The sequence below is a fragment of the Mustela nigripes genome, chromosome 9 (assembly GCF_022355385.1).
Source record: "Mustela nigripes isolate SB6536 chromosome 9, MUSNIG.SB6536, whole genome shotgun sequence".
NCBI classification, from domain to species: domain Eukaryota; kingdom Metazoa; phylum Chordata; class Mammalia; order Carnivora; family Mustelidae; genus Mustela; species Mustela nigripes.
In genome coordinates, this window is record NC_081565.1 from 13,563,408 (window position 1) to 13,590,585 (window position 27,178).

At 40.6% G+C, this 27,178-nt stretch overlaps 1 protein-coding gene across 1 annotated transcript; it reads left to right on the plus strand.

Annotated features, from left to right (window-relative positions):
• The first annotated feature begins 86 nt into the window (after positions 1-86).
• On the plus strand, positions 87-25,177 carry PSMD5 (proteasome 26S subunit, non-ATPase 5). Its single transcript, XM_059410926.1, has 10 exons — positions 87-346; positions 7,341-7,485; positions 8,464-8,577; positions 9,006-9,134; positions 12,524-12,633; positions 13,732-13,874; positions 14,731-14,922; positions 21,477-21,586; positions 22,675-22,815; positions 24,360-25,177. The coding sequence occupies exons 1-10, from the start codon at positions 174-176 to the stop codon at positions 24,615-24,617; spliced, it is 1,515 nt and encodes a 504-aa protein (XP_059266909.1). The 5' UTR covers positions 87-173; the 3' UTR covers positions 24,618-25,177.
• The last annotated feature ends 2,001 nt before the right edge of the window (positions 25,178-27,178 follow it).

The window sequence follows — 27,178 nt, forward strand, 5'->3', positions numbered from 1 at the left end:
TCGCTATTGGTGCGGCCGGAGCAGCTCGCAGTCCCGGCCGAAACCCCGGGAAGAGAGGCTGCGCCCCGCAGATCTCGCGAGGCTAGGAGCGGCGCGCCGGGACGTGGGAGCCGCGAGCCGCGAGCCGCGAGGCGGAAGCCCGCGGACCCGCGAACCCCGGCGGCAGGGGCGCGATGGCTGCTCAGGCGCTGGCGCTGCTGAGGGAGGTGTCCCGGCTGGAAGCGCCGCTGGAGGAGCTGCGCGCGCTCCACTCGGTGCTGCAGACCGTGCCGCTCAGCGAGCTCCGCGAGCAGGCGGCGGAACTGCGCCTCGGCCCGCTTTTCTCCCTGCTCAACGAGAACCATCGGTGAGACGACCCCAAGCATAGAGACGGGGGTGGCTGGGACCAGGGGAGGGGCTCTCCCCGGTCGCAGGGAGCGTAAGGAAATCGGTGACACTTCAGCGGAAGGGACCCCGGGTCGGGAGGTCAGACCCGACGTGCAGGTCCAGCCTCTGAGTTGTGTGCCCCTGGCCGCCGCCCGGCCTCGCTGCCTTCATCCTTGAAACAGGAATTGGAGAGGGAAAGCGAGGTTGCCCACCTGGGAGGAGGCTCCGCAATCGAGTGTATGGGTTCGTGACTCTTGTCCTCGTAGGAAGGGGTCCTGTCCTGGCAATTTGGCAAGGCCCACCCACATTTTAAATTCACGTATCTTTTGATCCGTAGGCATGGAACAGGCAGGTATGCTCGCACTCGAAATGTCCTGTATAGAGAGAGAGAGAGATGCATGACAGAAGGTGACAGCAAAAAACTAGAAACAGCCTAAATATCCATTAAAAGGGGTTGGAAATAAATTAGGATACATTACTGTGTAAGCCTTTGCAGCTAGTAGAAAAATTGAGGTAGATCTATATATGTGGACGTGGAAAAATCTCTAATACAAGTTGTTGAATGAAAAAGGAATATTATAGGAGTTTATGGTCTCATTATGTGTAACGTTTTTAAGGATTTCAATCGCTGCCCCTCCCCCGCACTACACAGACTATTGTAACATTGAGAATATCTGAAAGGTACAGCAGAATCTATTAATACAGAAGTGGGACCTAGGATGGCAACTTTTTTCATTTTATGCCCATCTGTACGGTTCAATTAAAAAGCACTTTGCAGGGGCGCCTGGGTGGCTCAGTGGGTTAAAGCCTCTGCCTTTGGCTCAGGTCCTGATCCCGGGGGTCCTGGAATCAAGCCCCGCATCAGGCTCTCTGCTCAGCAGGGAGCCTGCTTCCTCCTCTCTCTGCCTGCTTCTCTGCCTACTTGTGATCTCCGTCTGTCAAATAAATAAACAAAATCTTTTTTTTTTTTTTAAAGCACTTTGCATTTGAGCGTTTGATCATTTCAAACAGTTTACAAATGTTTGTGATCCAGAAATGTAAAAGTGATCTGTCTCCTTGAAAAGGTGAAAAAAAAAAAAATCACTGGATCAACACTGGCTAATTTCAGGGGCTTTCTTGGCTATATCCTGCTGAGATTCCTCCCTTTTTTATACATGTTACGCTTCATTAAGTCTGTTAGTTAACATTATCTGGTTTTGCCTATGAAATATCTCTTTTCTCTCCTCTTTAATTCAGGCCCTCATTTTCTCCCTCTTGCTAGGTCTCTTGCATTAGTCTGACTCGCTGCCTTTAAGCTTCCTTGTCCAGCACATTCTTCCCACACAGCAACCACAGTTAACTTCTTAGGTCATTTGTCCCAATTCTTATCCATGGTTTCCCATTGTCCACAGGGTGAAATCATGACTTCTTTTTCTGGCATTTGGGCCCTTCCAGTATATTTCCATGTACTTTTCCAGCCTCATCGTTCCCCTCCACTCCTGTACAAATATTTCAGCTTCAGCTCCCATGTGGCACCCTTTACTTTCCCTTGAGCATGACTTGGCATTTTCCTAACTTCGTTCATGCCGGTCCTTCTTTTTTTTTTTTTTTTTTTTAAGATTTTATTTATTTATTTATCTGACAGAGAGAAAGAGAGAGAGAGGTCAGCAGCAGAAGCAGACTCCTTGCTGAGCAGGGAGCCCACTGTGGGACTTGATCCAGGGACTCCAGGATCATGACCTGAGCCAAAGGCAGTCATTCAACCAATTGAGCCACTCAGGCGCCCAATATTTTCCATTTTTGAAAGCCCAGGTAAAGTGCTGTCACCTCCAAAAAGTCTCATTTGGCCACTCCAGTTTCAAGTGACCTGTCCTCAGACCTCCTAAGAGACATTATCATTATTTCTGTTAATGATGCTTGACACTGTTGCATTATATTATAGTTCTTTATGTGTTTACTTCTAGTTTGAAAATTCTTTGAATGCAAGGGACATATTTTGTTCATCTCTGCATCTCTCTTAGGGTGTAGCACACAGTACAATATAAGCCAAATAGAAGATTATTCTCATAAATTTTAAAGAGGCCACCTAATCGAACCAGTTTATATCATGGATGAATAAAATTTCAAAAGTCATATTGTAAGTTACCAGAGATAGAGTAGGAAGTGAAATGAATGGGAGTTTGAAGAATAAAGTCCATGGGGGATGTGTTTTGCCTAATGAAGGAGCAGTGCCCAAGGAAACAATTTTAATTTAAAACAGGGTGATTCAGAACTGGGTACATAGTAGGTACCAATTGCAGTTTGTGGGAATAATTCTTATGCAGCTAGTAGATTGGCAGTCTCTAGATCTAATTCTGTTATCCTGGCAAAACCACCCAGGTTGCTATATATTGGTTCAGAATCTGACCTAATAGATGTATATCTAGAAACTTGACAGGAGTTTTTGTGAAATAAAGTAAGTCCTAAGATTATTGCTTTACAGCATGGAGATTGATTGTATATGATTAACTCTTTGGCTCTTTAGTAAAAAGGGCCACATGTGACCTGAAATTTTTGTACTACACTGTTCAATCTATAGCTGCTTTTAAAAATAAATAGCTTTATTGAAATGCAGCTTGAATAAAATAAGCTGCACATAATAAAATAAACAATTTGAGGGATTACCTGGGTGGCTCAGTTGGTTAAGTATCTGCCTTCAACTCAAGTTATGGTCCCAGGGTCCTGGGATCAAGCCCTGTGTCGGGCTCCCTGCTCAGCAGGAAGTCTGCTTCTTCCTCCTCTCCCTCTGCTCCTGCCCCCGGCTTTTGCTCTCTCTCTTGCTCTGCTCTCTCTTTCTCTCAAATAAATAAATAAAAATTTTTAAAAAGAGTTTTATATAAATGAAATCCCATAGTATGTACTGTGGTTCCTTTTATTTATCATAATTATTTAAAATTTTTTCATGTGTGGTGTGGATGAATACTTCATTCCTTTTTATTGCTAAGTAGTAGTCCCTTGTCTAGATGTACCACATTGTTTTCTCTACCTGCTGGTGTACATTTGAGCTGTCTTCATTGACTCTATTACAAATAATACTGTTATGAATATTTGTGTACAAGTCTTTACATAGACATATTTTTTTCTCTTTGAATTAATACCTAGGAGTGAAATGGCTAGATCGTATGGTAGGTGTATATTTAACTTTTTACAAAACTGCCTGTTTTCCAAAGTAATTGTACCATTTTACATTCCCACCAACAGTGTATGAGAGATTATAAACCTAAATATAAAACTTGAAACTATAAAACTTCTAGAAAAAAAAAACCCGGGAGAGGTTTTTGTTTGTTTGTTTAATCTTGGATTGAACAAGGATTTCTTTGGTTTGACACCAAAAGCAAGATCCATAGAAGAAAAAATTGTTAATTGGACTTCGTCAAAATTAAATACTCTGCTCTTCAAAGGTCACAGTTAAGAGAATAAAAAGGCAAGTCAAAAACGGAGAAAAATCTTTGCAAAGAATATGTCTGATAAAGGACTTGTATTCAGAATATACAAAGAACTCTCAAAATACAGTAATAAGAAAAGTATCCAGTTTAAAAATGGGCAAAATATTTGAACAAGAAGATATATGGATGGCAAATAAGAACATGAAAAGATACTCAATATCATTAGTCATTAGGGAAATGCAAATTGAAATTACAATAACAAAGCAATTCAAGTGTCTACCAGCAGAAGAATAGATAGACAAAGTGTGGTATATACAGGCAAGGGAGTATTAGTCAGCCTTAAAAGGGAAGGAACTTCTGATACATGTTATAATTTGGAGGAAAGTTGGAGACACCATTCTAAGTGAAATAATGCCAGTCACAAAAGGACAATACTGTATGATTCCAATTAGATGAGGCACCAAGGGTAGTCACATTTATAGAGAGAGAAAGTAGAGTGGTGGTTGCTAGGGGTTCAGGGGAGGGGAGATTGGGAAGTTAATGTTTAAAAGATGCAGAGTTCGGGGGCGCCTGGGTGGCTTAGTCGGGTAACTGTCTACCTTTGGCTCAGGTCATGATCCTGGGGTCCTAGGATCGACTCCCGTGTTGGGTGTCCTGCTTAGCAGGGAGTTTGCTTCTCCCTCTCCTTCGCCTTCTGCCCCCATCCCCTGCTCATGCTCTCTCACGCTCTCTCTACCAAATAAATAAGTGAATCTTTAAAAAAAAAAAAAATAGAGGGGCGCCTGGGTGGCTCAGTGGGTTGAGCCGCTGCCTTCGGCTCGGGTCATGATCTCGGGGTCCTGGGATCGAGTCCCGCGTCGGGCTCTCTGCTCAGCAGGGAGCCTGCTTCCTCCTCTCTCTCTCTGCCTGCCTCTCCGACTACTTGTGATTTCTCTCTGTCAAATAAATGAATGAAATCTTTAAAAAAAAAAAATAGATACAGAGTTTTCCATTTGGAAAGATGAAAAGGTTCTAGAGGTGGTTGATGGTGATGGTTGCACAACATGAATGAACTTTAATGCACAGAACCGTACATTAAAGAAATGGTTAAAATGGTAAATTCTGTGGTATATCCAGTCACAGTTTTTTAAAAAGGAAAAGAAACCCATATGCATTAACAGTCCTTCCTCCCCCTTTCTCCTCTCTATCCCTCCCCCAGTCCTTGACAACCAGGAATCTATAGGTTTGTCTGTTCTGGACATTCATTTAAATGGAATCATCATCAAAAGGAAGTTTTTTTTATATTTGGCTTCTTTCACTAAGCATAGTATTTCCATACTTCATCCATGTTGTATAATATTCCATGGGATGGATAAAACTGGTTTGTGTTTATCCATTCATTAATTGATGGACATTTGGATTGTTTCTCTTGCTGTGAACATCCATGTACAAATTCTTTTTTTTTTTTTAAGATTTTATTTATTTATTTGACAGACAGAGATCACAAGTAGGCAGAGAAGCAGGCAGAGAGAGGAAGGGAAGCAGGCTCCCTGCTGAGCAGAGAGCCCGATGTGGGACTCAATCCCAGGACCCTGAGATCATGACCTGAGCCGAAGGCAGCGGCTTAACCAACTGAGCCACCCAGGCGCCCCCCATGTACAAATTCTTGCATAGACATACAGTTTCAGTTATCTTGGGCATAATAAAGATTCTTAATTATTCCCATAGGTGTAGTTATACAAAGTGGAATCCCTAAGTTAAAAAGGTTATGTTCATTTGTAAGGCTTTTGCTATGATTGCTTAATCAACTTTTAGAAAAGTTGTGTTAGGGGCACCTGGGTGGCTCAGTTATTAAGCGTCTGCCTTAGGCTCAGGTCATGATCCCAGGATCCTGGGATCGACCCCTGCATCAGGCTCCCTGCTCAAGGGTAGGAAGCCTGCTTTTCCTTCTCCCACTCCCCCTGCTTGTGTTCCCTCTCTCTCTGTGTCTCTCTCTGTGAAATAAATAAGATTTTTAAAAAGAGAAAAGAAAAGAAAAACTGTATCAGTTTAATTGTATGCTCCTATTAACAGTATATGAGTGCCCGGGCTTTTTACTTGTACTGCCCATTAATAGAAAAGAAAGTTATTCTTGAAACATCTTCTTTATCCACAGCTGGTAATCATCAAGTTCTGATTAATTGACCTCTTTAATTGCTCCTGAATCTTTTCCCTCTTCTCTATCCCTCCTTAGTATTCCCTCGTTTCATTCCCTTATCACCTGCCTTCTAACTGAAAAATTCTAACTGATGCAGAGTAACTTCCTCAAGTCAGATCTCATCATGTTACTTTCTGCTTAAAACCACTTCTTGGCGGGGAGCCTGGGTGGCTCAGTGGGTTGGGCCTCTGCCTCAGGGTCCTAGGATCGAGCCCTGCATCGGGCTGTCTGCTCAGTGGGGAGCCTGCTTCCCCTGCCCCTCTGTCTGCCTCTCTGCCTGCTTGTGATCTCTGTCTGTCAATAAATAATTAAAATCTTAAAAAAAAAACAAAAAAACACTACTTGGCTTGCCATTGCTTTCTGGAAAAAGTCTGAGTTCTGTAGCATGGCAAAAAAGACCCATCAGAATCTGGCTTCTGTGCATCTTTCCTGTTTTATTGCTCCCCATTCATACACTTTCTTTTTCTTTCTCCCCACTTCTCTCCCATTCTTCCCCCTTGTACTTCCTTGAATGTATAACACTGCCTCATTCCTCTGTTCCTCTTCATGTGTCCTACCTGGAACACTTTTGTCCTAGGTAATCCCCACTTTTTTCTTAAAATTTAGCTCAGCTGTTGCCCCTCTGGGTGGGCTTCCTAATCCCTGTGTTCTTTTTTGAGCTCCCGTAGCTTCCCACCCCAACCTCTAACATTTATCCACCTAATTATAGTTGCCTTTCTGTTCTCCTGTATTTTCCATTAGACTGAGTTCATTGAGGCTAGAGAATATATATTCTCCTTCTTTGTAGCCCTAGCACAGGCATGGCACATAATAGGTACTTAGTAAATGTTTAATAAATTAATAGAAGTTTTTTTTTTTTTTTTAAGATTATTTATTTATTTATTTATTTGACAGAGAGAAATCACAAGTAGACGGAGAGGCAGGCAGAGAGAGAGAGAGAGGGAAGCAGGCTCCCTGCTGAGCAGAGAGCCTGATGCGGGACTCGATCCCAGGACCCTGAGAACATGACCTGAGCCGAAGGCAGCGGCTTAACCCACTGAGCCACCAAGGCGCCCCATAGAAGTTAGTATTTTTTTAAAAGATTTTATTTATTTATTTGAGAGAGAGGGAGAGATAACGAGAGAGAGCGTGAGCAGGAGGGAAAGGGAGGCTCCCCATCCAGCAGAGAGCCTGACATGGGGGTGAGACTTGACCCCAGGACCCAGGATTCATGATCTGAGCCGAAGAAGACAGTTACTTAACTGACTGAGCCACTCAGGTGCCCCTGAAGTTAGTATTTTAAAGGAAAGTCTATGTGGGGAAGATCCTCATTAAGCCAGGCTTCAGATATTAATAGGTTGTTACTTCATACCTGGCAGGACACAAACTAATGAGATCTGTGATGTTTTCTTTAGGGAACAGACCACTTTGTGTGTATCCATTCTGGAGAGATTGCTCCAAGCTGTGGAGCCAGTTCACGTGGCCCGGAACCTCGGGGCTGACCTTCAGAGGGGACTGACTCACCCCAATGATTCCGTAAAAATTCTCACTCTATCCCAGGTATGAAGTTTTACTAGCACATAATAAGGGAACTGACATTTAATGACCACCTGCTCTGGACTAGCTCTGTGTTAGGTGCCAAAGACAGAGGGATGAAGAAAACAGGATCTGTCTGTGCCTAGCAAGTATCTAGTCTATTCCAGTGTGCATAGCTAACTACAACCAGGAGGATCCAAGCTAGAGGAAGGAGTTCTAGTAAGTATTGTCCGAAATACTCATTCATCAAATACTGACTGAATTCCTTTTACATGGCAGGCGTTGTACAATATACTGTTAGAATTACCAAGACAAATAAAGCCTGTTTCTTCCTTCAGGGAGCTCCTAGTCTTAGAGAAAGTCATTGCCATAGTAGGTCTTATTATAGTGGCATGGAAAAAGTAGTCTTGTAAAGGTCACTAAACCAAGAATTAAGACAGTGACTCTTAGAATCCTGGTAACCAAACTACTCTACTATTCAGGTGAAGAGCTGCTGCTGAGGTTTATCTTGTTAAGTTGTTAGCGACCAAGCAGTTAGTTATTCAGTAGACATTCAAGTGCTATTTCTCCTTTTCTCCTCTGGAAGTATGAGTTAACAAAAAAGGAGAAAGTATTGATTGATTCTCTAACCATTTATGTGCTAGACACCATAGTAGGTACTTTCCTCTTTAGTCTCCTTCAATCATCATAATTATCCTTCAATTAAGTATTGTATCCTCACAGATAAGAAATTAGGTTCAAAGAAGTTAGTTAATTTGCCTGAGGTCAGTACAGCTAAAAATGGATAGAACTAGAATTTGTATTGTCTTCTGTCACTGAAGTGTCAACTTTTTACCATTAATTTTTTTTCTTTCTTTTCAGTAATGTGACTATACATGAGTGTGTTCAGCTTTAATGAATTTGAGTCATTTGGAATTTTTAATGGCTTGTCTTATAGCTGTAATCAGTAACTTCTAAGATAAATGAACACTAAGGAAGTTTCTGATTGCTTTTTTATTTTAGGTTGGAAGAATTGTTGAAAATTCTGAAGCTGTTACTGAGATTCTAAATAATGCTGAATTACTAAAACAGATCGTTTATTGTATTGGTGGAGACAATCTGTCTGTAGCTAAAGCGGTAAGTCACCTAAAACCATCAACTTAAACAAAGAGTATCCTAAAAAACAAAGAAGGCCTTCTGGATGGAGAGGTGAAAGTTTAGGATGAATGAGTTGTATAGTTGAATTCCCAAACTCATATAGATGGTATCAGATAAATAAATGGTGTCAGATAAATACCAGTAAACCCCTTCTGTTTTCTGAAATACACATATCCAAAGTACACATCATGGAGCTTATATTAGGTCGCTTGAGAAGACAACAAAATTACATCATTGTTTTCTAGAGGGAATACTATGTATCTTTTTCAGTTTTAAATAATGATAGCTAAAACATAGTGAGTGCTCATTGTGCAAGATGCATTCCACACACTAATTTCACTAATCTCATGAAGTAGATATTAATAGTCTGCATTTATGATTTAAGAGATATTTTCTTTCCTTATAAGGCCATTAAGTCCTTATCAAGAATATCACTAACCCAAGCTGGACTAGAGGCTTTATTTGAAAGCAATCTGCTGGATGATGTGAAAAGGGTAATGAAAACAAACGACGTTGTTCGATACAGAGTGTATGAGGTAAGACTGAAAGCATGCTTTTTTTTTCTCAAGAGTGAGTACAGGAGTGCAGGGGAAGGGGCAAAGGGAGAGGAAGAGAAAATCTTAAGCAGTCTCCTAGCTCAGCATGGAGCCCAACACAGGGCTCAGTCTCATGACCCTGAGATCATGACTTGAATTAAAATCAAGAGTCGGACGCTCAACCAACCTAGCCACCCAGGCATCCCTAAAAGCACACTTTCTGATGCCTACAATTCAGAATGCAGTAGTGCTCACGCTGGAAGGCAAGATGGCTTGTTTGCCATGCATTTACTGGGTGTGTTAGGCCCTATATTAGATGCTGGGGATGTGGGGCTGAACAACCACCCTAGTATGTGGGACAGTCATATAAAAACTATTTACAGTGCACTACATAAAGTACTATAATAAAGGAGATAATGTTAAAACTAAACTTTGAAATGATTATAGTAGTAAGATGAAGAAATGACTCTGATTTGCACCCACTTTGTACTTAACATTGTGATAAATCTCCAGATATATTGTCTTCAATTTTTATAGTAAACACTATACATGATCATCATTAACCTCACTATTTTTTTTTTTTTTTTAAAGATTTTATTTATTTACTTGAGAGAGAGATAGTGAGAGAGAGCATGAACGAGGAGAAGGTCAGAGAGAGAAGCAGACTCCCCATGGAGCTGGGAGTCCGATGCGGGACTCGATCCCGGGACTCCAGGATCATGACCTGAGCCGAAGGCAGTCGTCCAACCAACTGAGCCACCCAGGCGTCCCGTTCACTATTTTGTTTTTTAAAAAGATTTTATTTACCCATTTGACAGAGATCACAAGTAGGCAGAGAGGCAGGCAGAGAAAGAGGAGGAAGCAGGCTCCCCACGGAGCAAAGAGCCCGATATGGGGCTTGATCCCAGGACCCTGGAATCGTGACCCGAGCTGGCGGCAGAGGCTTTAACCAACTGAGCCACCCAGGGGCCCCTAATCTCACTATTTTTTTTTATCTTTATTTTTTCAGTATTCCAAGAGTCATTGTTTATGCATCATACCCAGTGCTCCATGCAATACGTACCCCTCTTAATACCCACCACAAGACTCACCCAATCCCCCACCCCTCTTCTCTCCAAAAGTTTGTTTGTTTGTTTCTCAGAGTCCACAGTCTCTTATGGTTCGTCTCCCCCTCCCACTTTCCTCCAACACCCTTCTCCTCTCCTTCTCCCAGTTTAACCTCACTATTGATGGAGGAGCTAACTGAGGCCATACAGTTAATAGACTGCATATTCAAAATGGAACTGCTGACAGTCTAATTCCCTGTTCAAAACACTTTCTTACTTTGCATGTCTTAATACCATGCTATCCTGGTTTCCCTTCTGCCTCTCTGGTTATTTCTTCTCAATCTCCTGGCTCTTATCCTCTATTGAACTTTTAATGGGTAGAGTTCATGAAGGTGATTTCCTGAACCTTATTTCCACTGTATACTCATTTCTAGGCATTTTTATTCATCTTATGATTTCAGTTCCCATCTATATGGGATGACTCCATAAACCTCCAACACAAACCTCTCTTCTGAGCTCAGACCCCCATGTCCCAACAGCTTACTCACTGTTTTCTCTTTAGATCTATGTATCCTAGGCCCCTCACACTCATGCTCAAACCAAACTCCTGTGTTTCCTTACCCAGCCCATGCTCCCATCAAAACTAGCCACAACACCCTGGCCCTGTATCATAGTCAACATAGTTGGGTATTAAACCTTGAGCTCATTCTCTGTGAGTCCTTGTTTTCCCTGCTACATAACCATTAGGTCATCACACGGGGTCAGTTTTACTTAAAGCATGCACTTCTCTTCCTCCATACAGCCACCACCACCCTAGTGTAAACTACCAGGAGCTCTCACCACTAGTCTATTTTCACATGCTGTCAGGATGATCTTTTAAAAATTCAAATCTGGTTGTCATTCCTCTACTTAAAATCCTTCATTTTCCTATATCTCTCTATAAGCCCTCAGGACAACCTTGTGGAATGAGTAAGTGAATGACTGACTGATAGAATGTATGAATGAATGAATGATTTATAACTGTCTTTTTGCTGATTTAGGCTTTTGTACCCTGATTGATGAATTGATGATTTCTTAAGGAAAAAAAAAAGGTACAGATACAATCAGATATAGTAGAGTATTTATGTGCCAGAGTAATTCTTACATGTTTTATGAAGTTTCTCTACTTATAGAGACAAGTAATGGACTTTTTTAAAAAATTCAGTTATATAAAGTACCTAGTCCTGTGTTTAATTTAAAATGATATCTAACACATGAAAAAATGTTCAACACCACTAGCCATCAGGAAAATACAAATCAAAACCACATGAAATACCACCTTACACCAGTTAGAATGGCAAAAATTAACAAGACAGGAAAAAACAAATGTTGGCGAGGATGCGGAGAAAGGGGAACACTTTTACACTGTTGGTGGGAATGCACGCTGGTACAACCACTCTGGAAAACAGTATGGAGATTCCTCAAGATGTTAAAAATAGAGCTACCCTACAACCCAGCAATTGCACTGCAAGATATTTATCCCAGAGATACAGATGTAGTGAAAAGAAGGGGCACATGCACCCCAGTGTTCATAGCAGCAATGTCCACAATAGCTGAATTGTGGAAGGAGCCATGATGCCCTTCAACAGAAGAATACATAAAGAAGATGTGATATATATATAGATATAGATATATATCTATATATATATATACATACATACAACAGAATATTCCTCAGCCATCAGAAAGGATGAATACCCACCATTTGCATTGACATGGATGGAACTGGAGGGGATTATGCTAAGTGAAGTAAGTCAAGCAGAGAAAGACAGTTATATGGTTTCACTTATTTGTGGAACATAAGGTACTCCTTATGTATGAGGACATTAAGAGAAGGAAGGGAAAAATGAAGGGGGGAATCAGAGGGAGAGACAAACTGTGAGAGACTATGGACCTCGAGAAACAAACTGAGGGTTTCAGAGGGGAGAGGAATGGGGTGACGGGGTAACAAGGTGATGGGTACTAAGGAGGACACATGGGGTGTTCTACGCATCTAATGAATCATTGAACACTACATCAAAAACTAATGATGTACTACACAGTGGCTAACTGAACATAAAAAAGAAAAAAAAAGAAGAAGAAGAAGAAGTAATATTAAAGGCCTTGGGCCAGGGAATTTTGAAAAGAGTAGAGTCTTCCTTATGTTAGAAGAGGCTTCATTTCATCTTGTCATTAGAAGAATCTGAGAAAGGACAAGAAAACCTGTTTGGTTATAAAAATCCAATTAACTGTTTAAAAAAATGAGATCTAACAGATTTGGGGCTGTTCTGACCTTTTTGCTTCTTCTGTTTCTTTTTCGTTCAGTTAATTGTGGAGATTTCTTCCGTGTCAACAGAATCTTTAACCTACTGTACCACCAGTGGATTGGTAACTCAGCTCCTCAGAGAGCTGACTGGGGAGGATGTGCTGGTCAGGTATGTTAGTTGAGAGAGCTCTTAAAGCAAAACGTCTTTTTTTGGAGGTCCAGGAAACAGCTTGGGACTTAGTAACCAGAACACTAAAGTCATGGCCTGAGCTGAAATCAAGTCAGCTGTGTAACTTAGTAAGCCACCCAGTTGCCCTGATACCAAGCACTTTTTTTTTTATCAATTTTTAAAATATGTGGAAATGACATAATTGTTTGAGGAAGTGTTCGTGTTTTTTAGAGATGCATACCGAAATATGCAGAGATAAATGGCTAGATGACTAGAATTTGTTTTAAAATAATTTGGGGGGCGCCTGGGTGGCTCAGTGGATTAAGCAGCTGCCTTCGGCTCGGGTCATGATCTCAGCAGGGAGCCTGCTTCCCCCTCTGTCTCTGCCTGCCTCTCTGCCTACTTGTGATCTCTCTCTCTGTCAAATAAAATAAATAAAAATCTTTAAAAAAAAAAATTAAAATAATTCGGCAAAAATGGAGGGAAAAAGATGAAAAGCAAAACGTTATTAGAAATCTTATGTAAGGGGGTGCCTGGGTGTCTCAGTCGTTAAACATCTGCCTTTGTTTCAGGTCATGATCCCAGAATCCTGGAATCAAGCCCTGAGTCGGGCTCTCTGCTCAGCGGGAAGCCTGCTTCTCTCTCTCTCACTCCCCGGGCTTGTGTTCCCTCTCTCTCTGTGTCTCTCTCCATCAAATAATAAATAAAATCTTTAAAAAAAAAAAAAAAAAAAGCCTTGTGTAAGGCAAGATCTTGATGGCTATGCAATCAGGATTATGGGTACATGGGGGCATACTGCACTGATCTCTTTCGTATATGCATGACATTTCAAAATAAAAATTAAGAAAAATTCTTTAGAGCAGGTCTGTTATAGTGGAAATAGTAATGGGCCTCAAGTCAGGTCAAAATTTAAGTCTAAACTCTATCTTGTAATAACAATGTGATTCTGAACAAATCCCTGCAATTATCTCATCCTTGTGTCCTCATCTGAAAAGTAGAGCCAGGTTACTGACGTTCCGATTAAAAGAGTTAAGTAACATAGCCTATGAAAACAGTTTATAAACTATGTTAACCATATGCAAAATCTTGGCATTTCAGAGCCACCTGTATAGAAATGGTGACATCACTGGCATATACTCATCATGGACGACAGTACCTTGCTCAAGAAGGAGTAATTGATCAGATTTCTAATATAATTGTTGGGGCAGATTCAGACCCTTTCTCTAGTTTCTATTTGCCAGGTAAGAAATACTGGTTTCTGTTTTTTCTGAGTTATCTCTGACAGGAGAGGCCAGGGATTATTTTCTTTAGAGCAGATTCCCTTTAGATGATACCTGCAGGCCCTTAATGACGTGGAATCTATTGCCATGGGAGCCATGCCTTTTTAATTCTGATTTTCTGGAAATACCATTGCTTTTTAGAGCATTAGGATGGTTTCCTTCAAACCTCAGTCAAAAGCAACATAAATAAAAATACTACTACTGTATATTTCACAGATTCAGCAACTCTCTCTTAGACTCTTTATCTAATACAGAATCTAGTCCAGCCATGCTGTTCTAGGATATGGCCAATTAGCTTTTCTCGAGCAGTTGCAGAAATTGGAACTGTATTCCTTCCTTAGGTAGCCTGCTTACTTCACCAGTGAACATCTCTGTTTAAAAATTTCTTGGGGCGCCTGGCTGGCTTAGTCAGTAGAACATGCGACTCTTGATCTCAGGGTCATGAGTTCCAGCCCCACATTTAGGCATAGAGCTTACTTTAAAAAAAAATTTCTTCCTAACGAGCATTCCGAACTTGCTTTCCTGGAGTTTATATCCAGTGGTCTTTGTTCTTTGCTCTTCCCCCTGCATATGACAGTGCTTCAGTGCTTGACTTCAGCTGCACTGGCAGCCTGGGGTTTCTGTTCTCAGGAACACACATCACAGGTCTTTTGGTATCTTTTTATGGGCGATCTGATTGCCAGGCAACCGAGTAGAGTACTATAACCATTTTCCCCTTCCTGGCCAGTAGTTTATTACCCTCCCTGGGAAAGCCCTGGGCCCACAATTTGTATGGTCTTCCTCCTCTATTAACGTATATTTTTGTAAATATCTTTAGGATTTGTGAAGTTTTTTGGAAATCTGGCTATCATGGATAGTCCTCAACAGATCTGTGAGCGTTATCCTATCTTTGTGGAGAAAGTCTTTGAAATGACAGAAAGTCAGGACCCCACCATGATTGGTGTAGCAGTGGACACAATTGGAATCCTGGGATCCAATGTTGAAGGAAAACAAGTTTTACAAAAAACAGGTTGGTATGACTATTTTGGCTTTCTTTAGAGATATCTTCACTTTTGACAAGGATTAAATATATAAGCTCACTTGCTGGTGCATTAGCTACATTGTAGAAACTACTCTTACAGAGGACAGCCTTTTTACTGTGACTTTGGATTCATCCCTAGAAAGTCTCAATTACTAATGAATTTTTGTTTACTTTTTTATTTGGCTAGACCAAGCACTGTGTCCCCTCTATACCTTCCTTGATAGTATTCATGGTTCAGAGACCGTGGACTGGAGTCAGACCTGAATTCATGTCCCAGTTCTAACACTGACTTCATTACTGTAGGCCCTGTTTTCCTCATTCATTCATAAAAAGAGTAAACAACTGCTTCTTGGGATTGTGACTACTTAATGAAAACACATATTTGTTTTATGTTTGTAATATCCGGGAAGAAAAAGAAACAAAAATTTGTTAGAAATTTTTTGTTCAGAGTGATACTTTATGGCATATCCATGAGTATCATTTTTTTTTATTTTATTTTTTTTCAGTGTTCAAAATTCATTGTTTATGCACCAAACCCAGTGCTCCATGCAATATGTGCCCTCCACAATACCCACCACCAGGCTCACCCCATCCTCCACCCGCCCAAAACCCTTAGTTTGTCTCTCGGTGTCCATAATCTCTCATGGTTTGTGTCCCCCTCTCATTTTCCTCAACTCACTTCTCTTCTCCATCTCCCAGTGTCCTCCATGTTATTCCTTATGCTCCACAAGTAAGTGAGACCAAATGATAATTGACTCTCTCTGCTTGAGTTACTTCACTCAGCATAATCTCCTCCAGTCCCATCCATGTTGCTACAAAAGTTGGGTATTCATCCTTTCTGAGGGAGGCATAATACTCCATTGTGTATATGGACCATATCTTCTTTACCCATTTGTCCATTGAAGGACATCTTGGTTCTTTCCACAGTTTGGCAACTGTGGCCATTGCTGCTATGAACATTGGGGTACTGGTGGCCCTCCTTTTCACTGCATCTGTGTCTTTGGGGTAAATACCCAGTAGTGCAATTACAGGGTCATAGGGAAGCTCTATTTTTAATTTCTTAAGGAATCTCCACACTGTTTTCCAAAGTGGCTACACCAGCTTGCATTCCCACCAACAGTGTAAGAGGGTTCCCCTTTCTCTACATCCTCTCCAATACTTGTTGTTTACTGTCTTGTTGACTTTGCCATTCCAACTGGTGTAAGGTGGTATCTCAGTGTGATCTTGATTTGAATCTCCCTGATGGCTAGTGATGATGAACATTTTTTCATGTGTCTGTTAGCCATTTGTGTGTCTTCTTTGGAGAAGTGTCTGTTCATGTCTTCTGCCCATTTTTTGACGTGATTATCTGTTTTGTGTGTGTTGAGTTTGAGGAGTTCTTTATAGATCTTGGATATCAGCTCTTTGTCTGTACTGTCATTTGTGAATATCTTCTCCCATTCCATGGGTTGCCTCTTCGTTTTGTTGACTGTTTCCTTTGCTGTGCAGAAGCTTTTGATCTTGACAAAGTCCCCAAGATATCATTTTCGCTTTTGTTTCCTTTGCCTTTGGAGATGTGTCTTGAAAGAAGTTGCTGTGACCGATGCCCAAGAGGTTGCTGCCTACGTTATTCTGTAGGAGTTTGATAGATTTCTGCCTCAGGTTGAGGTCTTTTATCCATTTCGAATTTATCTTTGTGTATGGTGTAAGAGAATGGTCGAGTTTCATTCTTCTACATATAGCTGTCCAGTTTTCCCAGCAGCATTTATTGAAGAGAATGTCTTTTTTCCACTGGATATTTTTTTCTGCTTTGTTGAAGATTAGTTGACCATAGAGTTGCGGGTACATATCTGGGCTCTCTACTCTGTTCCACTGGTCTGTGTGTCTGTTTTTGTGCCCATACCATGCTGTCTTGGTGATCACGGCTTCATAGTAAAGCTTGAAATCAGGCAATGTGATGCCACTAGTCTTGTTTTTCTTTTTCAACATTTCCTTAGCAATTCAGTGTGTCTTCTGGTTCCATACAAATTTTAGGATTGTTTGTTCCACCTCTGTGAAAAGTGCCCGTGGAATTTTGATTGGGATGGCATTGAAAGTATAGATGGCTCTAGGCAGTATAGACATTTTAACAATGTTTATTCTTCTGATCCATGAGCATAGAATGCTCTTCCATCTTTTTGTTTCTTCTTCAGTTTCTTTCATCAGTGTTTTGTAGTTCTTCGAGTACAGATCCTTTACCTCTTTGGTTAGGTATCTTATGGTTCTTGGTGCTATAGTAAATGGAATCAATTCTCTAATTTCCCTTCCTGTATTTTCATTGTTAGTATATAAGAAAGCAACTGATTTCTGTACATTGATTTTGTATCCTGCCACATTACTGAATTGCTATATGAGTTCTAGTAGTTTGGGGGTGGAGTCTTGGTTTTCCATATAAAGTATCATGTCATCTGTGAAGACAGAGAGTTTGAGTTCTTCTTTGCCAATTTGTATATCTTTTATTTCTTTTTGTTGTCTGATGGCTGTTGCTAGGACTTCTAGTACTATGTTGAACAATAGGGGCAAGAGTGGACATCCTTGTCATGTTCCTGATCTCAAAGGGAGGGCTGTCAGCTTTTCCCCATTGAGGATGATATTTACTGTGGGTTTTTCATAGATAGATTTTATGAGGTTGAGGATGTTCCCTCTATCCCTATACTTTGAATTGTTTTAATCAGGAACAGGTGGTGTGTCTTGTCAAATGCCTTTTCTGCATCAATTGAGAGGACCATGTGGTTTCTTCTCTCTTCTTTATTGATTTGTTCTGTCACATTGATTGATTTGCGAATGTTGAACCACCCTTGCATCCCATTGATAAATCACATCTGGTCATGGTGGATAACCTTTTTAATGTAGTGTAGGATCCAGTTAGCTAGGGTCTTGTTGAGAATCTTGGCATCCGTTATTCATCAGGAATATTGGTCTGAAATTCTCTTCTTTGGTGGGGTCTTTGCCTGGTTTGGGGATCAGGGTAATGCTGACTTCATAAAAAGAGTCTGGAAGTTTTCCTTCTGTTCCTATCTTTTGAAACAGCTTCAGGAGAATAGATATTTCTTCTTTGAATGTGTGGTAGAATTCTACCAGGGAATCTGTCGGGTCCTGGGCTCTTGTTTTTTGGGAGGTTGTTTGTTTGTTTGCTTGTTTTTTAAAGATTTTATTTATTTATTTGACAGAGAGAGAGGAAGGGAAACAGGCTCCCCACCAAGCAGAGAGTCCAATATGGGGCTCGATCCCAGGATGCTGGGATCACGACCTGAGCCGAACGCAGAGGTTTTAACCCATTGAGCCACCCAGGTGCTCCTTTTGGGAGGTTTTTGATCACTGCTTCAATCTTCTTACTAGATATTGGTCTATTCAGGCTGTCAGTTTCTTCCTGATTCAGTTTTGGAAGTTTATAGGTTTCCAGGAATGCATCCATAGGTTGCTTAACTTATTGGCATATAATTATTGATAATAAATTCTGATGATTGTTTCTATTTCCTTGGTGTTAGTCATGATCTCCCTTTTCATCCATAGTTTTATTAGTTTGGGTCCTCTCTCTTTTCTTTTGGATTAATTTGGCCAGTGGTTTATCGGTCTTATTGATTATTTCAAAAAACCAGCTTCTAGTTTCATTGATGTGTTCTACTGTATCCCTAGTTTCTATCTCATTGATCTCTGCTCTAATCTTGATTATTTCTCTTCATGTGTGGGAGGTTCACTTAATTTGTTGTTGATTCTTCAGTTCTTTGTATTCTAGATTTTTCATTTTTTTTTGAGGGAGACTTGGATAGCTATGTATCTCCCCCTTAGGACTGCTTTTGCCATATACCATAGGTTTTGGACCAAAGTATCTCTATTCTCATTGGTTTCCATGAATTGTTTAAGTTCTTTCTTGATTTCCTAGTTAATCCAAACATTCTTAAGCAGGGTGTTCTTCAGCTTCCAAGTGTTTGAATTCCTTCCAAACCTTTTCTTGTGATTGAGTTCCAGTTTCAAAGCAGGGTGGTCTGAGAATATGCAGGGAATAATCTCAATCTTTTGGTATCGGTTGAGCCCTGATTTGTGACCCAGTGTGTAGTCTGTGGTCTATTCTAGAGAAAGTTTTATGTGCACTCGAGAAGAATGAGTTTTCTGTTGTTTTAGGATAGAATGTTCTATATATATCTATGAGGTCCATCTGGTCCAATGTGTCATTCAGTCTCTTATTTCTTTATTGATTTTCTGCTTGGATGATCTGTCTGTTACTGACAGTGGCATGTTAAGATCCCCTACTATTAATGTATTTATATCAATATGACTCTTTATCTTGATTAACAGTTGTCTTATTTAGTTGGCTGCTCCTGTATTGGGGGCACAAATATTTACAATTATTAGATCTTCTTGGTGGATAGACCCTTTTAAGAGTGATGTAGTGTCCTTCTGTATTCTGACTAGTCTTTAGTTTAAAATCTAATTTTCTGATGTGAGAATCTCTACCCTATCTTTCTTTTGAGGCCCATTACCATGAAAGATGCTTCTCCATGCCTTCACTTTCAGTGTGGATGTATCCTTGGGTTCCAGATGGGTCTCTTGTAGGCAGTGTACATCCATTAGTATATTAAAGCACTCTGAATTCTATACAAAAAATAATATGGACAAAAAAATAATACGGGCACTGTAAAACCTTTATGACATATATCTTGAATTGAAAATTGAAAATGCTACTGTGGGGCGCCTGGGTGGCTCAGTGGGTTAAGCCGCTGCCTTCGGCTCAGGTCATGATCTCAGGGTCCTGGGATCGAGTCCCGCATCGGGCTCTCTGCTCAGCAGGGAGCCTGCTTCCTCCTCTCTCTCTCTCTGCCTACTTGTGATTTCTCTCTGTCAAATAAATAAATAAAAATCTTTAAAAAAAAAAAAAAAAGAAAATGCTATTGTGTATCACAACCGGTATCCTTGTGATACATACTTTTCTAAGTGCTTTTACCTATAACATGTAATTTTACGGTCCTGCAAAGAGCATACTTTGGCGATCACACAGACGGGGTGGGGCAACTCATACTCAAATCCAGGTCCTTTGATTCCAAATCCTCTATAATTTGTCATATATACGAATGTGTGTTTTAGGTTTGTCATTTAGTCTCTGACTGCATGTTTAATTTTTGTGTCAATTTAGGTTGATTTCATTATATATGAAAGCATACTTTTTTTTTTAAAGATTTTATTTATTTATTTGACAGACAGAGATCACAAATAGGCAGAGAGGCAGGCAGAGAGAGAGGAAGGGAAGCAGGCTCCCTGCTTCACAGAGAGCCCGATGCAGGGCTCCATCTTAGGACCCGGGATCATGACCTGAGCTGAAGGCAGAGGCTTTAACAGACTGAGCCACCCAGGCGCCCCTGAAAGCATACTTTTAAAAAAATCCCATTGTTTACTTCATACCCATTTAGATGCTATTAATGACAAAAAAAAAAAAAAAAGACAACAAAAACAGAAAATAACAAGTGTTTACAAGGATGTAAATTGGGACCCTGGTACATATTTGGTGGGAATGTAAAATGGTACAGCTGCTGTGGAAAACATTATGGTGGATCGTTCCTCAAAAAATTATACATAGAGGTGCACCTGGGTGGCTCAATTTGTTGAGAGACTAACTCTTGGTTTCAACTCAGATCATGATCTCAGTTATCCTGAGATTGGGCCCCACATCAGGCTCCACACTCGGTGTGGAGTCTGCTGGAGATTCTTTTGCCCTCTCTTGCTCTCCTCTTCTGCTCCTCTCCCCAGCTTGAGTGTGCTCTCACTCTCTCTTTCTTTCTAAAATAAATAAATAAAATCTTTTTAAAAATTTTACTTAAAATTACCATCTGATCCAGCAAATACACTTCTAGATATACACCCAAGGAAATTAAAAGAAGGGACTCAAAATTTATTTGTACACTTGTCTTCATAACAGCATTATTCATAATAGCCAAGAAGGATTGGCTATGAAACAATCCTGTTCATTGATGGACGAGGGCTTAAACGAAATGTGGTGCATACAATACAACGAAACATCCAATCTTAAAAAGGAATGACGGGCACCCGGGTGACTGATTTGGTTAGGTGTCCAACTCTTGATCTCAGCTCAGGTCTTGATCTCGAGGTCATGAGTTAAAGCCCCACACTGGGCTTCACCTTGGGCGTGGACCAGTGTGAACCAAAAGAGGGAATGAAATTCTCATACATGGTATATAACATGTAGGGGCCTTGAAGACATTATGCTAAGTACAATAAGCCAGACTCAAAAAGAGGAGTATTACATGATTCCACTTAAAAGAGATACTTAGAGTCATTGAATATGCAGAGACAGAAAGTAAAATCCTGGTTATCAGGGGATGGAGGTGGGGGAAATGGGAAGTCACTGTTTACTGAATACAGAGTTTTGATTTGAGATGATGGAGTTCTGGAGATGGATAATGACGATTGCACAACAATATAAATGTACTTAATGCCACTCTGAGCTGTATACTTAAAATTGGTTAATATTAATTTTATCACAATAAAAAACATTTTGTTATCCTTCAAAGGAACTCGCTTTGAACGCTTGCTCATGAAAATAGGATATCAAGCAAAGAATGCCTCGACAGAGCTCAAAATTAGGTGTTTGGATGCAATTTCGTCGATTTTTTATATACCGGTAAGTAAATCAGGAAGTTAATGAAGGGCAGTGGGATATGTTTAGGAGAATAAATCTGTATAAATCAACAAAATACTGGTTAACTTAATATAAATGTTACTCAACTCTTAGTTAAAGTCAGTATATGACTAGTGACAGTTTTCTTTTGTTTTGGTTTTTTAAAGATTTTATTTATTTATTTGACAGACGGAGATCACAAGTAGGCAGAGAAGCAGGCAGAGAGAGAGGAGGAAGCAGGCTCCCTGCTGAGCTGAGAGCCCGACGCGGGGCTCGATCCTAGGACCCTGGGATCATGACCCGAGCCGAAGGCAGCGGCTTAACCCACTGAGCCACCCAGGCGCCCCTGTAGTTGAGACATTAAAGGGCATGAGTAGAAAAGATAAATGGTTTGAGAGAGCAATGCCTGAAATTGAGGTCATACAGGGATTTCAGCAGGTCCTCAGGTATGTTCATGGGAGTGAGCCAATGAAGCAGAGTGGATGAATACATCATTCATGGAAAGGATGAAGAAGTACTATGTAAAATGATAATGATCCAGGGATAAAACTGTTGATCAATAAGAGAAAATGACCTACTTGTCATTTGATGAACGTACAGGAAAACTTTATTGTAATAAATTGGTTGCTTGTTATTTCAAATTATTTCATGCCCTACCAGTAAGAAAGATGTGTAACTAACTGCCATTTACCATGTGACTTCCAGTGTCTCTTAGTGGGCAGAGAATTCTTCCTAACCCATAGAGATCAGGTTTAGCTGTGAAAGAGCCTGACACCGGGCTCCATCCCAGCACCCTGGGATCATGACCTGAGCTGAAGGCAGAGGCTTTAACCCACTGAGCCACCCAGGCGCCCCTAATGACAATTTTTAAGTTAAAGTGGAGTCAGCCAGGTCAGAACTGGAGAGAGAGGACCCTAGAGCTTGCCTAATCAACCCCATCAGGAAAAGGAGAAACGACTAGGGAAGTGTGAGCGGGGTTTGGAAAAGTGTGCTTCAGACTTAGAGATCAGAGAGCAAACTCAGGACATGTGCCGTCAGACCCAAGCTTCCTGACTTCCAAAAGCTTGAGATTTTTCTTTTCGGTCCTGTAGCCAGAGCAGCAGACTGATGACCTCCTGCGGATGACAGAATCCTGGTTTTCTTCTTTATCTCGGGATCCGCTGGAGCTCTTCCGTGGCATCAGTAATCAGCCCTTCCCCGAACTGCACTGCGCTGCCTTGAAAGTGTTCACGGTACACATCCTCTTCTTTTTCACAGGTCCTTCTGGTACAAAGCTAGCTCAGCACATGAGTACTTAGAATGCGCCAGTACCTCTGCCATGGCCTGTGATATACGAGTACATAGTGCACATTCTGCCCTATGCACTTTGTGGACTAATGAGGGAGACAGGTGTGTAAATGATTGTCTCATTAAAGGTATTAGGTATTATGGCAGAGATTTAGGCAGGATTCTATGGGATCACAGAATTAATTCCAGATTCCTTATGTGCCATCAAGCGAGCCCTCTACTGTCCCAGCCCTGGTCCTCTTCCTGAGCTTTATTTCCTGCCATTTCCCCTTCTGGCACTTAATGCTCTAGTGACACCAGACTGCTTACTTCCCATCTCTGGACCTTTTTGTGCCCTCTACATTCAACAGTGTTCCCCAACTTTGCTTGGTAACCTCTATTCTTAAAGGACTAGCTCAGGTATGTCTTCAGCAAGCTTTGCCCAAACCCACAAGGTTGAGTTAAGCCGTGTCAGCTCTCATAAAAGCTGTTTATTCATTATTTTAAAATTTGGTAAACATTAAGTAGAAATTTTTGAAATCACTTAAAGTCAGACCTGATTTGTGTATTTCCTTTTAGTGTTAGTATTTATTTACTTTTTTTTGGTGAAGTTTTGTTTTTTTAAGATTATATTTATTTATTAGAGAGCGAGAGCAAGAGAGTGCACAAGCAGGGGGAGGGGCAGAGGAAAAGGGAGAAGCAGACTCCCCGCTGGGCAGGGAGCCTGATGCAGGGCTCAATCCCAGGACCCTGAGATCATGACCTGAGCCGAAGGCAGATGCTTAACCCACTGAGCCACGCAGGCACCTCCTTTATAAACATGCTTAATGTTTATTTAATTTTTTCTTACTCTATATCGTAGTTTACTTACCTGTCCCTCCCACTATTAGACATTTATATTATAACTTTCACCCTATGATAAACATCTTTGTAAACAAAGCTTTTTAATATTTAGATCTTTTTTTTTTTTTTAAGATTTTATTTATTTGCAAGAGAGAGAGGGGAAAAGAGTGCAAGTCGGGGGAGTAGTAGCAGGAGAGAGACAGGTAGAGTCCTCGCTAAGGACAGAGACCAACACTGAGCTCGATCTCATGATCCTGAGGTTATGACCTGAGCCAAAAGCAAGAGTCAGATGCTTAACTGACTCAGCCATCCAGGCACCCCTAGATTATTTTCTTAAGTTAGATTTTTGGAGGGGAATTTATTTAGGCAAAAGTATCATTTTTTAAAGATTTATTTTTATTTATTTTAGAGAGAGTGTGAGTTGGGGGAGGGACAGAAGGAGAGAGAATCTCAAGCAGACTCCCTGCTGAGCATGCAGCCTGATGTGGGCTCAATCCTAGAACCCTGAGATCATGACCTGTGCTGAAATCAAGAGTCAAACGCTTAACTAAGCAAGCCACCCACGTGGCCCCAAAAGTAACATTTTTAAGGTTAATGTGCTATCCAAGTAACACATATAACTTCTTAAGGCTCAGAGGAGTTGTAATCTTTCTGCTTTCCATTTCAGGCCATCGCAAACCAACCCTGGGCTCAGAAACTTATGTTTAATAGTCCAGGGTTTGTGGAATATGTGATGGACCGGTCTGTGGAGCATGATAAAGCTTCAAAGGATGCCAAATATGAACTGGTGAAAGCACTTGCCAATTCCAAGACAATTGCAGAAATCTTTGGGAACCCAAATTATTTGAGGCTCAGAACTTACCTGAGCGAAGGTCCATACTACGTGAAACCTATTTCCACTACAGCTGTGGAAGGAGCTGAATGATTTCTTCTAGAGTACAGACCATTTTTGACCAAAACTTCTCCTAAGGCATTTGATTTCACCTGTATTTTACAAAAGAGAGGCCTCCCTTCCCCCAGAATTATCATGGAGTGTCTAATGTTATTGTATCACTATGTCTGTGGTGTTTCTACATGGAAGCATAGTGTGGAGCCAGGAAAGCAGGCAAACTTGGTCTTCATGGCACCGGGTATTTTTCAGATTCCTTTGACTGCCTTAATCTTTCCAAGAAGATGGTGTTTTTGTTCTCCCAGAAAATTTTCATGGACTTACTCAATGTCTTATTTAAAGTTCTGCTTCAGATGGAATGGAACCAAATTGTTTCTGAATTCACTTTACCACTTTTTTTTTTTCTTTTTTGGTCCTTTCACCTTTCTGATTTCACTGTCAAAGTGTTGAGTATAAATATTCTTTGAAAAACAGTATAGAATCTTGAAATTATGTTCTCCATACTAAGAATAAAAACTTAATATGATGTCTTTGGGTTTTTTTGTTACCATTATATCCCTTTAGAAAATGGACAATAAATAAATCTTTAAAAAATGTTTCTGGTGTTCTTTGCTTTTTTTGTTGTTTGTCATTGACTTTTATTCCGTTGTGGTTTGTGGTTTGGAAGGATTGCTAACATGCTAAAGCAAGAAGATTCCCCAAACTCTTGTTTTACTTATTGGTGGGTCAGCATCGTTGAGGGTTTCGCTTTTAATCTTTCAGAGCCATCAAGTCAGAATTGAATTGACCAGAGAGAGAGAGACGCTGACTCCTTAATTACCAGAGTCTGATAGCAGGGCACTATACAAAAACCAGGATGCCATCTCACTGATTAACAAAGGATGCACTTTTCATTGACAAAGAGAAAAAAAATGTTCCCACCTATTTCCATTGCGCTGCTTTCTAACTGGAAAAGTACTCTGCACACCAATCACCAGTCAGAGGTTTTGGCATGAGTGTTTTATCAAGAGTGTGATTCAGAATCAGGTAGATCTCTTTTAAGCCATAGTGATGTTGATAAACCATTCCAAATCTAACAAAGTGGTTCACAGGTGCCCGGAATTCCCTTGTCCCAGATTAATCATCTCATTTCTATCATCTCTGATATCCCTCTGTGGGTGATTTGTTTGTTTCCATGCTCATTGTTTCTCTACAGCTAATACCACTAGCTAGGCTATAGCCAAGTCTTTCCTAGCCTGAGAAACATTCTATCTCTAAGTTGACTTTTGTTTAATCTCATTCATGATGTTGATTTTAGTCATTTAATGTCCAAGTTCAGAGAGTTGCCCTCTCTCCTATGTGTGACCTATAAACTCATTCTGATTTTGCACCTGTGACTTTTTTTCAACGATTAAATAAAATTTGCAAATTATTTTATTTTGCATTTAATCAATAAACACTATTGACTGCTCATTGTGTGCTTGGCATTGGGAAAAGCGTTAGACATTGTCCTAAGTGCTAAATTCATCGTGTTGACATTTTTACATCTGTTATTTCACTGACGAAGAAACCCAGGCTCAGAAAAATTAAGTAGGTCATCTCAAAATCACACAGGTAGCAAGCCACGAATAGTGGAAGAAAAAAGAAACAAATTCTGTTAGAAATAGATATAGAACATTAGTGTATAGTAAGTACAATAAGAGAGAAAAACAGGAAACATCTACCCTAGACTTGAAGGAAGGATTTCCAGAGAAGGAAACACCTGAATCTTGAAGAACCAGTAGGATAGAGTCAAGTGGAAAACAACAGAGAGCAGCAGGGAAAACAGAGGTCCAGATATGAAAACAAGAAACATTTGGAGGAACTGCAAGGCAATATGACCAAAACCTGGAACTTAAAAGGGAAAAATTACAAAATTCTTTACCATTATTACTAACAGTGACTACTATTTCTGACAGATTGCACACTCCAGAGCTAGAATGTTAACCTGGCTTCCTGGTGGCTACTCACATGTGTTACTTGATTATATTTTGAAGATATCAGCAAACAAATGTTTGTGAAGCATTGTTCTAAAAGCTTTTCAGGGGCATCTAGGTGGCTCAGTCGGTTAAGCATCCAACTCTTGATTTCAGCTCAGGTCGTGATCTCAGTAAAACTGAGCCCCACGTCAGGCTCTTGGTTCAGCGAAGAGTCTGCTTGTCCTTCTCCCTCTGCTTCTCTCCCACCCCAATAAATAAACAAATAGCCTTTCATCTATTAACTCATGTTGCTGTCCTTCCTCTCCCAGGAATAAAATACTGTTATTACCCTGTTTACGCATGAGGCCAAGGCACAGCAAAATTAAGGAACGTGCACAAGATCACAGAGCAAATAAATGGAGCCAAGATTTGAATCTAAGCTATTTAACTCAGAGCATACATACGTTTTTAAATGCTGCCTCTTCCTCTTATTGGACACTTACCATGGGCCAAATCCAATGCTAAATGATTGACAGATCTCATTTAGTCCACAAGTCTGATTTTATACATAAACTGAAGTCATTTGTCAAAAAATACGATCTAAGAAGTGTAATGGCAGGGATTTTCAAAGTGTGTTACTTTGGGGACACCTAAAATCCC

What these genes read in the sequence shown, in the direction of transcription:
- PSMD5 (XM_059410926.1), top strand. Translation starts at nt 174, where the DNA reads ATGGCTGCTCAGGCGCTGGCGCTGCTGAGGGAGGTGTCCCGGCTGGAA. An exon ending in CTGCTCAACGAGAACCATCG is followed by an intron (nt 347 to 7,340) that starts GTGAGACGACCC and finishes TGTTTTCTTTAG; the next exon opens with GGAACAGACCACTTTGTGTG. An exon ending in CGTCGATTTTTTATATACCG is followed by an intron (nt 21,587 to 22,674) that starts GTAAGTAAATCA and finishes TCGGTCCTGTAG; the next exon opens with CCAGAGCAGCAGACTGATGA.